The following is a 12,189-nucleotide window of genomic DNA, read 5'->3' as shown; positions in this document are numbered from 1 at the left end:
TGAGTGAACAACACAAAATTGATGCTACGGAAATGTATTGTTAGAGGAAATTACTAAATATTTCATGGACACAACACCAGGCTAATGACTCCATATTGAAACAACTAAAAGTCAAACAAAGATTGTCTAGCCTGATACGATTGAGTGTCCTAAAATATTTTGGACATGTAATGCGAAGAGGTCCAGAGTGCTTAGAGAAAATAGTCATTCAGGGAAAAGTCGAAGGAAAAAGAAGCCGTGGCCTCTCACCGACAAGATGGATCGACCAATTAACAAAACCTTCGGGGATGACCATGCATGCTCTCATCACCGAAGCCCAGGACCATGAGAGATGGAAGACTCTAGTGAACGACGTCGCATTAGCCGCTATATCCTCACAAGAGGATACAGACTGAAAAGACAGATTTACTTCAGGTTATATTTTCATTTGTTGGTGATATTACGTTCTTTAGAATTTTTAGTGTTGGTGGTAAATTGTTACCTATTGAAATGAAAAAGACTGAAAACTTGAAGCCTTTCTCACTCTAAGTAACCCATTTTTTTAACTGAAAATTTCAATTTACGGAACGCCTGGCCAACTCGATCAACATCTCTTTGGTTAATCAAAAATTTAATTTTAAATAATTCAAAAACCGGTCATTCAAATTTCAACAATCTATACATATTTTGAAATCAGGAGAAAAAGGTCTTTCGTCTTAACAGAAAATATTTAGGGTCTACTGTTTAAAACTAAAAAACTAGCCAAAGTTTCTCAACTTTACGATGCGCATTTGTTTTCATTTGCAAGTCTAAAGGATAATACCACAAAAATTGTACAATTTTTGTATTGTGTATTGTATTTTCATTCATTTTATATTGAAGACTGAAAAAATCTGAATCCGCCACTGAATTCTGTGTAAAAAACGGCAACAAACCCACATTTACTTCTCTAATAAGGTTCAGAATAACCGCAATTAGAGTTATGCTCAAAGTTCAAAGCTTCCGAAAACATCTCAAAAATCAAAAGGGAAAATTTGAGAAAGACCACCCGGTACGTTTCATTCGGGGTTGCGGATTTTCCTTTAATCCCGTCCCAGAATTGATTAGCCTATTTTACTTTATTAAAAGTAACCCCGCCAATTATTATTAAAATTGACGACGACGGTATAATATTTTTTGCAATCGGTCACGTAGTGGGCGTTCGCAAAATTGAAATTCCATTTTTCACGATCCCGCGATCAGAGCGCCAGTTATTAATTTCAAAGATTTATGTTTCGACAAATTACCAGCTTAAATTTTATTCCGGGTCGTTCATCTATCTCGCAATTAAACGGGGTATTTAAAATTTTCCCGTTTGTCCGATTTCGTTGTATCAATTTCAGGACAAATACCGATAGTAGAAATTAGACTTTTTTTTTAAAGACGCAATATTAATAAGAAAGGAAAAACGCAATAAATGCAAATATGCGTTTTTATTATAAGTTATGAACATTAATGTTATTCTAAATAAAACCTTATAAACTGGTTGAAGAAAGAACGAGGACGTAAGTACAAGACAGGTAATATAATATCTATTATTGCAAAGCCTAAACGCATTGCCAAAAATCTTTAAAATCTAATCCCTACATCGTAATCCCAAAGGCAGATAAAGGAAATGAATGAATACCAGGAAAAGATTCAAGACATTCTTACAGACGAATCATATCGTCAACTTAAAAAGATCCTACGTCATCTATGAAACGAAACCTTAAATATGTCATTAGGGCTCCCCTCATGAATCTGAATAGTCTCTACGGGCTCCCAAAGATTCACGAGATTCACCATTCGTCCTATTGTCAGCACCATTGGTTCTCCCACATATTCTCTAGCCAAATATATAGCTTTCTTATTAAAATCCTTTACAGGGAAAACTGACAGTTTCGTACTTAATTCTTTTCACTTCGTTTAACAATTAAAAAGCAGTACATTAGATGCAGAAGATATTCTGGATAGTTTTGACGTAAAATCGCTCTTTATTAAAGTCATTATTCATTAGTTCAGACCTTCTCACCTTAATTTAAAAATGCTTGTCAGGAACATACTTTTTTATAACGGTCAGATTTTTGAACAAACGTCGGGAACAGCTATGGGTTCTCCACTATCACCATTCATCGCGAATATATTTATGGAAGCCTTTGAGAAGAAAGCTCTCGATACCTTCCATTTAAGAGAAAATTATGGAAATGCTACGGTGATGATACTTTTGTTATTTGGCCTCATCGTCAGGAATCCCTAGTAAATCATCGGTTATCAACTCAGTTACAGAGTCGTAAAGCTATCTCAGTCCAAGTCATTGAACCCAGAATTAAAACACCTTACCACTGCTCTTCTCTCTAATAATTTCCAAGATATTAACCGTTCCATCACAAAATACAGTTCACCACAACCTTCCAATAGCAATGAAACCGAAAGCAATCACACACTTGCCATTGTTGTCCTTCCTTATATTCAAAACATCACTGACCACATATCAAAAGTGCTAAAGAAGATCAGATTTACCACTTGTCCAAAAATCTCTCAACATCTTCGATCCGTCAAAGACAAAGTTCCATATGAGATGCCAGGAGTTTACGTATGCGGCAAAGAATACATTGGAAAGACCGGAAGAAAAATATCAACTAGGCTCAAAGGACATGAAAAAGCTTTAAGGCTAAGACAAATAAACTCATCAAAGGTGAGACAGTTTCCAACAACCGGATGAATGATGAAACGTTAGCTAATTTGACAACACAATTCGACGTAGGAGGAATCCAGAAGTTTTATAAAGAGTATTAAAGTAGCCTGTGGAAGTTTCTTTGAAAAATTAACATCTTTCTGTCACAGTTCAAAAGAGACAAAAATAAAGGAATAGGTTTAATGGCAACTAGTAAATATTTTGTTTAAGTGGTACGAAATTTCGTAATCCGATAATCTATTATTATTCTTGATTTCTTAAATTGTGATTTTTTCGTGACGGTCATAGAAAAAGTCTAGTATACAACATATTTGGTAATAGTATATTATTTTTATTTTAGTTTTGGTTAGTTAATAAACCAGTGACTTAAAAATTTTACCGAACGTGTTGCATACTATACTTTTTCTACGACGACCGTTAGTTTTTGGCTACATTTTCTCAAAGCAACTCGCATACATTCACTGCTATAGCCATCAGAATTGACAAATGTCAAATTCAAGACGTGGGAAATATCTCCGAAAACATCCGGAAATGTCCGAAGTGGCTCGGACACTGACGTGGGATAGTGACGCTTCTCGCACGCTAGATCGTTGTGTACTTAGGTATTTTACAGACGGGAGTAGAAAAGCTCTTTATCTCGCTTCGCTCGTGCCAAATAAACTCGGGAGTCAAATACCGTTCACTGCACTTGTTGCATAATATACTATTATTCTGCTTCCTTCCCAACCGGCAAAATGAAATTCCGGCGTTGTTTTAAGGACTGCTTGTTTTTGTTACGCCTTTTAATGCGACTGTTTTGTTTTTTTAACAAAAATTGCCCTACTAAATGATTAAAAATCAAAAATCAAATTTTATCAGACCTGTGTACCTATTTTATGACGGTTATACAACATACAACTAGCAGTGACAGCATTATAAAAGAGTTACCCAAGCAGTTTAATAATAATTGTTTTATAGCATTCCATTCCGCTGCATTATAAACCACTTAACTTTGAATACTATAATGTATTTTGGAGTTATAAGCAAAAAATATTGCAATTAAAGCGAATTAAGTCACAGCGTTCTCTGGCCGGCCATGGTGACGTTTTTTGTATGTCTTTGACATAAATAAAATTAATATTCCGTTATTTGCGTGTTCAAATACCCACAATATTTTGATATTCATAGAGATTGTTATACACAAAACTAATGTTAAAGACTAATAAACGGTTTTAAATCGTTTTTAACTACTTATAAGTAACATAACACACTTTCTTTAAAAACGCCTCAAACATAGACATCAACCGGTGTAATATCTGGCGAAGGTGGTGGCCAATTCCATGGACCTAGACGTCTTATCCATCAGTTTTCAAACATGATTGAAAGTTTTTGGCTTACTCTGTTTGTGCAACGAGCCGGAGCTCCATCAAGTTGGTACCAACATCTTGGATGCAACGCTAATGGCAAATTGTCTAAAAAATCTGTAACTACCGTTCGTATAATATCCAGATATTTTTCCTCGTTTAAAAATCTATTTTATTATCCATCATCAAACAGAACACGTTGAAACCAAAATCTATGTTGAAATCGCTTTTCACGTACAAATTTTCGATTTTCTGATGGCCAAGAATGATTGTTCCGTCTGTTTAAAATATCTGAAACGTAGGTTTCATTTGCTTCTGAGTTTAAGTGTCAAAAATTTGCTTCGATTTTTTAAAACTTTTTTCCATACATTACATGGTACGGCCTATAACACTGTTTGGACTAATTAGCCATATTTTTTACTAATTTTCATTTGAAATATGCTGTATATAATCGAAAAAATGCGTGAAGCAAAAGTTATAGTACCAGATCTTCCGCTTCCCTTGATTAAAGAATTCTGCCGATCGGGTTAATAGTTTTCGAGAAATATTTTTTTTTCTAAAAGCCAAAATAGCACAAAAAAATTAGAATTAAGAAAAATAATACTAGACCTAGAATTTACTTCTCCGCTAAATTTGAAGCCGACAGCTGCGAATGTGACACACTTATTACTTTTTTGAATGTAGCACAAAATATCTCGCACACCCTATACAATATGTGAAACCCTTAAATACAAAAGCGTTAGCTGTTCATACATGTCATGTGACCATGTGAAAGAAACTTACAACTGATTATAATTAATTATCATTATACACCAGTGCATTTTTTAAACGTCGTCAAGGATTAAGATATTTCATACCGTTTTTGGGAAATGACTTTTTTTTTGTGTTTCATCTCTCTACTACTTAATTTTACTAAACCAAAAACTTGTTCATAAAATAGTCTTCCGAAGAAATAAAATAAAATAATCCGAAGACAAAAAGTTTTCAATTAAGCTCTAAAGATTCGATCATTAACGAAAAGCAACGAAGTCACCCGTAGGGTAAAAGGGAGCTATTAACGGAGGTCGCGCAACATCGTATGGTACATTCCCGGATCTTTATCCCTAAAAGCCCGAACTTTTGTTCGGGATCTGCGCCCCATTTGTCTAATGGACCATAATAACTCGAAAAGGACATGCCCGAGATGTCTAGGAGTTTAATATTCCACGCGTCTAGTTGCAATCCGTCTATGCCAACATTCGCCGACTATAGTTTACGATTTATGAATTCGCCTTAGTGGCATTTATTAGAGAGGGTCCCTAAATAAAAAAGCAACATTTAACGTCTATAAAAACTATATATAGGCTTTATTCAGAAAATTGTGCAATAAAAAATTGTGGTATATTAAAATTTGAAGAAACTATTGTTGACAAAAAAAAGTTTGGCCAATCTAGCAAAAGTTGTTTTTTATTGAATTATTTACCTTGGGTGATACTTGGAAATATTTATTTTTATAGAATGCCGAAAATGGTTTTTCTACTCCCGTCTACAAAATACCTAATTACCCACCTTTCTAGCGTGCGGGAAGCGTCACTTTACCATGTCAGTTTCGTTTCCCATGAATCCGAGCCACTTCGGATATTTCCGGGCTTCTACCGCACGGATTTGGGCACGGATGTTTTCGGAGATATTTCCCACGCTTTGAATTTTGACGTTTGTCACTTCTGACGGTTATGTTGTTCGTCTAGTTTTGAGAAAATATAGGCAAAAATAACGGTCGTAGAAAAAGTATAGTATGCAATACGTTCGTTAAACTTTTTAAGTCACTCATTTATTAAGCACTCGCTCCGCTCGTGTCAAATAAACTCGTGAGTCAAATGCCGTTTACCGCACTTATTGCATAATATACTATTAACAACTACAAACTTAGCATAAACTTCACAAAAACTATTTCTATGCCTTTTACTTGCTCTAGCAATAAATTACCATTACATGATAAAATTTCTAGGTAACTCGAGTAGCTTTGACATCATATTTAAATATCTTGGAGTAACTGTTAATAAGCATTTGAGATAATAATAATAATATTAATAGCAATAAACATAAACAAAACAATATTTATCACATAATGCAAAAAGCAGCTGGGAGGCAACTAAATTGTGCAAGTCCGAGCCCCTAAATCTTACCTAACTTACAAACTAAAAAGCATAATATCGCAGAGGAGATTTTTTTTCTCAATGAATTAAAAATTTAAATTATTAAATGTTGTAATTTTGGGAAAAGAACTGACGGGAGATATAATGCTCATTTTCTTTAAATACTAATCATCAGGTACTAGCAGTACTTTCTTTACTTGCCTTTTAAATCTTTCTGTGTTATGCAAAATCGAAAAGTATTTTCTGATGATAGATCGCAAATAAACTTAGATTTTCTAGAATTTTAGCATGGGTTGACAAACAAATCTTTAGAAGGAATTTTCAATATTATTTAGAAAAGAGATAGGTGTTATCGAACAACACAAATTCTTAAAAAATAACAACTATGAAACTATTTCAGTTAAACTCTCTAATAGTAGTACAGAGATGTTTTCTTTATCCCTCTGCAACAATTTCACCAAAAATAATAGGATTGCTTAATAATTGAACACATTCCTTATTTAAAATCTGATTAAAAGTGAAATTACTAGAGATGAAATTCATTTCATTTGATTTTATCCATTATTTGTTTATGATTCTTTTCTAGTTTTTATATCTATATTTACTCTGAATGCGGGTTGAATATAGTAATTTAATCTAAGAGTTATTATTTATTTATTAGGGCCAAATTAATTATTAATGTTTTTTTCCCTTTTCAGTTTTTTTTAGTTCTACCAAAGTTTTTAAAAACTGTCTTCAAGGCTAGAACTTGGTAGGGTCTTACGTTGGCCAAAACAGTTTATAGCTAATAGTATCCTGGGGTATCCTTTTTAATATAAAATTTTAATTACCACTTTAGATATTTTAATGAAATTTATAATAAACACTTAAAATAACTATGCCCCAATATTTTAAACACCAAATTAATAAGACGCGAAGAACTGAATTTGAAAAACCGATGTCAAACAACTGTCAAACGATCACCATGACCACATAATTAACAATTCTGACAGACACAGTCTACTACAATGATAAGAAATAATTATACAGATTTCAAAAAGACACCTCAAAGTTTACGTACTTCGTTTCTTACTTCGATTTTTGTAAGTATTTGAATAAAACAGATAGACAGTTACTCAAATAAGAAGTAAAGAAAATTGTAGTGTGGTATTGTAGTGTTATATTTTATTTTTGATAACTTGAGCACCCTGTATCTCAAAAGTTTAGACGTTCAGGACATACATTCACATAAAGTTTTCTTTTTAAAATGGACCAAAAATGGCCCCCTCAATTATTGAGATTCAATGATAAAAAATTAATTATATAAAATAAAAAATAAGTGCTATAGAAATAAATAAATAAATAAAGCTGTAAATAAACTTTACGAATCAAAACAGAGCACATCACAATAAAAATACCATGATTAGTAAAAACTAGAACTCCGTGATACAGCAAAAGACGATAGATAGTATTCTGCTTTTCACCATTAGGTTCCCCTTACTTATTTTACTTACACCACTCAACAGAAAATCCATCGATTGATTGCCGTCGGTCCTGAACTGGGTAACAGATATTTCATTCTCTACATAATGACTATTCTAGTTGTCGAGAGAGAAAAATTCATAGAACTCGTGTGAACTTGTTCATTAAGCCAAACACATTTTAGAAATTTAAGTTACCTTTTCAAACGCTTCTTACTGCAGAAAGATTTGCGTCTACCTTAAAGTAAATAATTTTTCAGATTCCTGACGTTTTGCTATTTGGCGGCTTTCAACTGGTGGCTGCTGCTATGCCCAGCCACTCTCTCCCACGACTGGCAAATGGGATCCGTACCATTGGTGACGTCCATCAGCGATACCAGAAATCTAGCGACGTGCTTCTTTTTCGGTTTGCTCATGCTGCTCGTCGTAAAGAGCGTATGCGATTTTGAGGTGAGTACCGTTTAGCACTTAAATATCTACATATATATATATATATATATATATATATATATATATATATATATATATATATATATATATATATATATATATATATATATATATATATATATATATATATATATATATATATATACATAAACAAAGTCAACGGACAGTAACGGGGCACTGCTAACAAGGCAAGTCAAACACGTAACACTGGGATACCCCTTTTTCTTAAAAGGTTAGAGTTAAGCAATAAAAGATCTTAAGTGCTCTTTTTCACAACTAGCCTTTATTCTTATGCTTCAAGCTTTCGCCCAGGATAAGGATCAAGTGTGATAAAGATACGGTGTTGTCGAAACAATTGGCATGTCATAATATATAATTTCGTGAAAATCTGAACTTTTAGTTCTTATTTATTTTTACAAATGGATTTTGATCAAGTAAAAGCCACCTCAGTTCAATATTTGAGTCACTTTATTAATATTCTAGGTTAGGATAAAGATATTGAGATATCTTTGAATTAGATAAGTTACCTCTAGGACAACAAAACGCACTTAAGGGTTTGTATATCACTAGTCCAACATTCAACGAGAAATGAGAAAAACGCCACCGTACATATAATATATTTTTAATTGGACTGCTATAAAACTTGGTTCGGCATTAAACCACCCCCGTAATTGCTCGTTTAAATTTTAATTTCGCTCGTGTCGTTAAAACTTTTAAAATAGCAAACGTTCCGGTTTTATATAATTATAAATTAGGAATTTTATTCGGGTCACGAAGACACCCTAAAGACCAATTTCGTGTATCCTCACTTTTGTGTTTCCGCAAGAAAAAAACCGTTCAGCTTTTATGATTTTTAAGAATTTTTAAGAATATAATTTAATTTCTGGAGTTATGGGTTATCGAAAAACTTCCCGTCTAGTAACAATACAGCACACGGCAAGTCAACGATATAGTAAAGTTCATCATCTCATTTACAGGGTGGCTCAAAAAAGCGTGACGAATAAAACATATATATTTTTTAAATGGACAGACCTATTTTTAAATTTTATTTTGAATCCGTTTCGAAATTAGTTTTATTTATAATAATACATACCAAAACCTAATAGTTTTTTGAAATATTTTATGTTTTCTAAAAAAAACTAATTTTCATACTTGCAAAAAAAATACGGTCACATATTTGCACAAAATTTTAATTACATTCTACAGGGTGTTCAAAATAAATAAAAATAATAAAATAAATAATAATAATAATAATAATAATAATAATAATAATATACTTTATTCAGATAATTTCGACAAAGAAAAATTACAAGAAAACACATAGTTATCTGTACATATAACATCGCACCATGGTTTTAATTAATATTTACAATTTCGTTAAGTACCCACCCAATTATATAACAGAAAGAAAAACCTAAACCTACCTCTGCAATTGAAAAAACTATTAGCTAAGGTCGATGCTACAGTACTGTGAGTACCACAAGTTTTTAAAGCAATGCACAGTCCTTGATTCTTCTTGCGATCTGTAACTTCTCGATGTTTTTTTTTTCATTTTTTTTTCGCTTTAAATTCTGATAGGTCTTCCGCGACGGATGCCGTAACTAAACCTCAGGCAACATTTTTGAATCTTTTCAATACGTTGTGCTGCTGTCAAACAAGGCCCATATACGACATAACAGTGATTAAACACGGAGAGACCAAGAGCATCGCATAAGGTTTTTTTAAGATTTTGAGTTGCCTTGCTATATAACCCTTTTAAACGGCCAATAGCCCTTTGTAAGTTTTGTATCTAAAAGTAATTCCAAATTTTTTGCCTCGTTTTGAAGTGGAAGACTAATATTGTTTATTTTTATGATTACTTCAGATACAAGACGCTTAACATCCTCCGGCCGACCAAAAAATATTACAGAAGATTTTTGTGGGTTTAAACGCAAACCGTGATCTCTGGAAATTCTGTCAATTCATTCAACGTCACTGCTGATATTTTGGCACTGAAGCAGCAACCGAGAGGGGTTAAAAACATGGTAGAGCTGCTTGTTATCAGCATGTGATTGCCCTTTAATAATAGTAATAATAATAATAATATCTTTATTATTCCACATATTTAGACTATAATCAGTGTATTATGGATTTCGTCGAGTAGGTCAATATAGATTATGCAAATGAGATAGAAAATTACATTAAAAATTTATATAACAAAAATATATGACAAAGCACAACAATACAGTGATGACAAACATTAATAGGTAAAATATTCGTTTAAATTATAAAAACAATTTTCTAGGAGGAACAGTCTGGGGACAGTCTATTCTAGACTCTAATACCGGTGTTCGTAACATATTTTCTTTAAAATTTTAGTCTATTTTTTTTATTGAGAAACAGTCTTTGTTATGTGTATTATGATCGTTTGAAATCTCCGTTTTTTGTAACGTATTTTTATTTTTATATACCCATAAACAAATTTCTAATAGGTACATACACGCTACAGTACAGTACAGTACAGTACATTTATTTTTTGGGCATTCAAAAAGAGTTCATTTTTGTTAAACTAAATTAATTCTGGTTTGAAGAGTTTGATAACAGTCCGAGGAGACTAAACTTGAACAGTCGTCAGCGAACTCCGATTGAGCCAAACTAGGTAGGTGAGGCGGTACGCCTCTATCTACAGATTAGACTTGAGACTTTTTAATTTTGCCCCTCTCATGCTTTATTTCAACATACTGACTAAGATTTCTTAAGAACGATCTGAACCAGTCCACGAATTCCGAATTGTTCCATCCTATTCAAAAGAATTTCGCGGTTCATACAGTCAAACGCCCTGCTAAGATCACAAAATCTCCCAGCAGGGTGCTCTCCAGACTCAATATAGTTGATAGCATGCTCCAAAAATGAATGGATAGCTGTTTGGATTGATCTACCTGTAATCGGTCAAGCGGCAAAGCATGATGTGATTGCTATTGGACGATAATTTTCTGCAGAATGCCTGTAGCCTTTTTTAAAGACAGGAGTCACACGCGAAACTTTCACGGTCGTAGAAAAAACTCCCTATGTTAATGATGCACTTATCAGAGACTCTTGGTTCGCTTTAGATATTTTTTTGTTATGTTTCTTACTAAATCAACCTGTCATGGCTAACTGGGACTACTTTTGGATGTCAAATATAGAGAAAGGATATTAGGGATTTATTTAAGAATAAAGTGTCTACTAATTCTTATTCAGGACTACATAAAACCTGACTAAACTAATTTCCATAAAGCCTCGATTTTTTGTTGGCTACATTTCAGAGAAAGACACTAATTTTATTCAAATTAAATATGATTGGCGATGATTAGATATGAACTAAAAGGACTATAAAACGCTGTATTTTTTTTAATTAAAAATGATTTTTAATTCTCATCTAATAATGAAAATAACAGAAATATTAAAATTGATTAACGTCGGAACACTGTTTCCTTTGTAGAACCAAGTTTGCCATGGAGAAGCGTTTATTCGACAGTAAAATTCACTCGCTAATTTATAATTTAATTTTGTTTACATCTTTCTAATACTAATATTTATTAATGCTGTTGTTTTCAGATAATATTAAAAAATAAAAAGTCGTATTTATCATTATTATTGAAATTTGTATAATTAAAATTTTTAAGATCTTAAAATGACATACAAAAAAACTGTTATTTACAAGGTTTATAATATTTATCTTTATAAAACATTAATAGCTTTGGTCATTGGTCTAGATATTTTTAGGTAGTCCTGAACACGAATGTGTTGTCAGTTTTAATTAGAAAAAATCTCTAAAAGTTGCCAGGACACCCATTTAATTTCTCTTTAGTAAGATCTATTCAGTAAAAAAAAAATTAGTCCCAGTTATGAATCACTTCAGATAAGAAACAGAGAAAGATCTATCCAACAAAAAAAAAATTAAAATCAAACCTGTAGTCAAAGATTTTACAACGATATACAGCCTTCACCTGGGCGCAAACAATATTTCAATAAATCAAACTGTAATGATAAAATACAATATTATCAAGACAATTGTTTTAATAATCTTTTGAATTAACAAATCTTGCTGATGTTCATAAATATATTCATGAAATTAAACCAAATGCTAC

At 32.4% G+C, this 12,189-nt stretch overlaps 1 protein-coding gene across 3 annotated transcripts in view; it reads left to right on the top strand.

The window, feature by feature from the left end:
• Nucleotides 1-12,189, top strand: part of LOC132706109 (protein O-mannosyl-transferase TMTC1-like) — a 464,920-nt gene that overhangs the window by 413,089 nt on the left and 39,642 nt on the right. For all 3 annotated transcript variants that reach the window (XM_060677221.1, XM_060677222.1, XM_060677223.1), the window contains one exon: nt 7,891-8,080. In XM_060677221.1, the coding sequence (XP_060533204.1) occupies nt 7,891-8,080 (190 nt within the window). The remainder of the gene's footprint in view (nt 1-7,890; nt 8,081-12,189) is intronic.

The sequence above is a fragment of the Cylas formicarius genome, unplaced genomic scaffold (assembly GCF_029955315.1).
Source record: "Cylas formicarius isolate icCylForm1 unplaced genomic scaffold, icCylForm1.1 PGA_scaffold_8__14_contigs__length_24414737, whole genome shotgun sequence".
NCBI classification, from domain to species: domain Eukaryota; kingdom Metazoa; phylum Arthropoda; class Insecta; order Coleoptera; family Brentidae; genus Cylas; species Cylas formicarius.
This window is presented reverse-complemented; position numbering and strand designations above follow the sequence as displayed.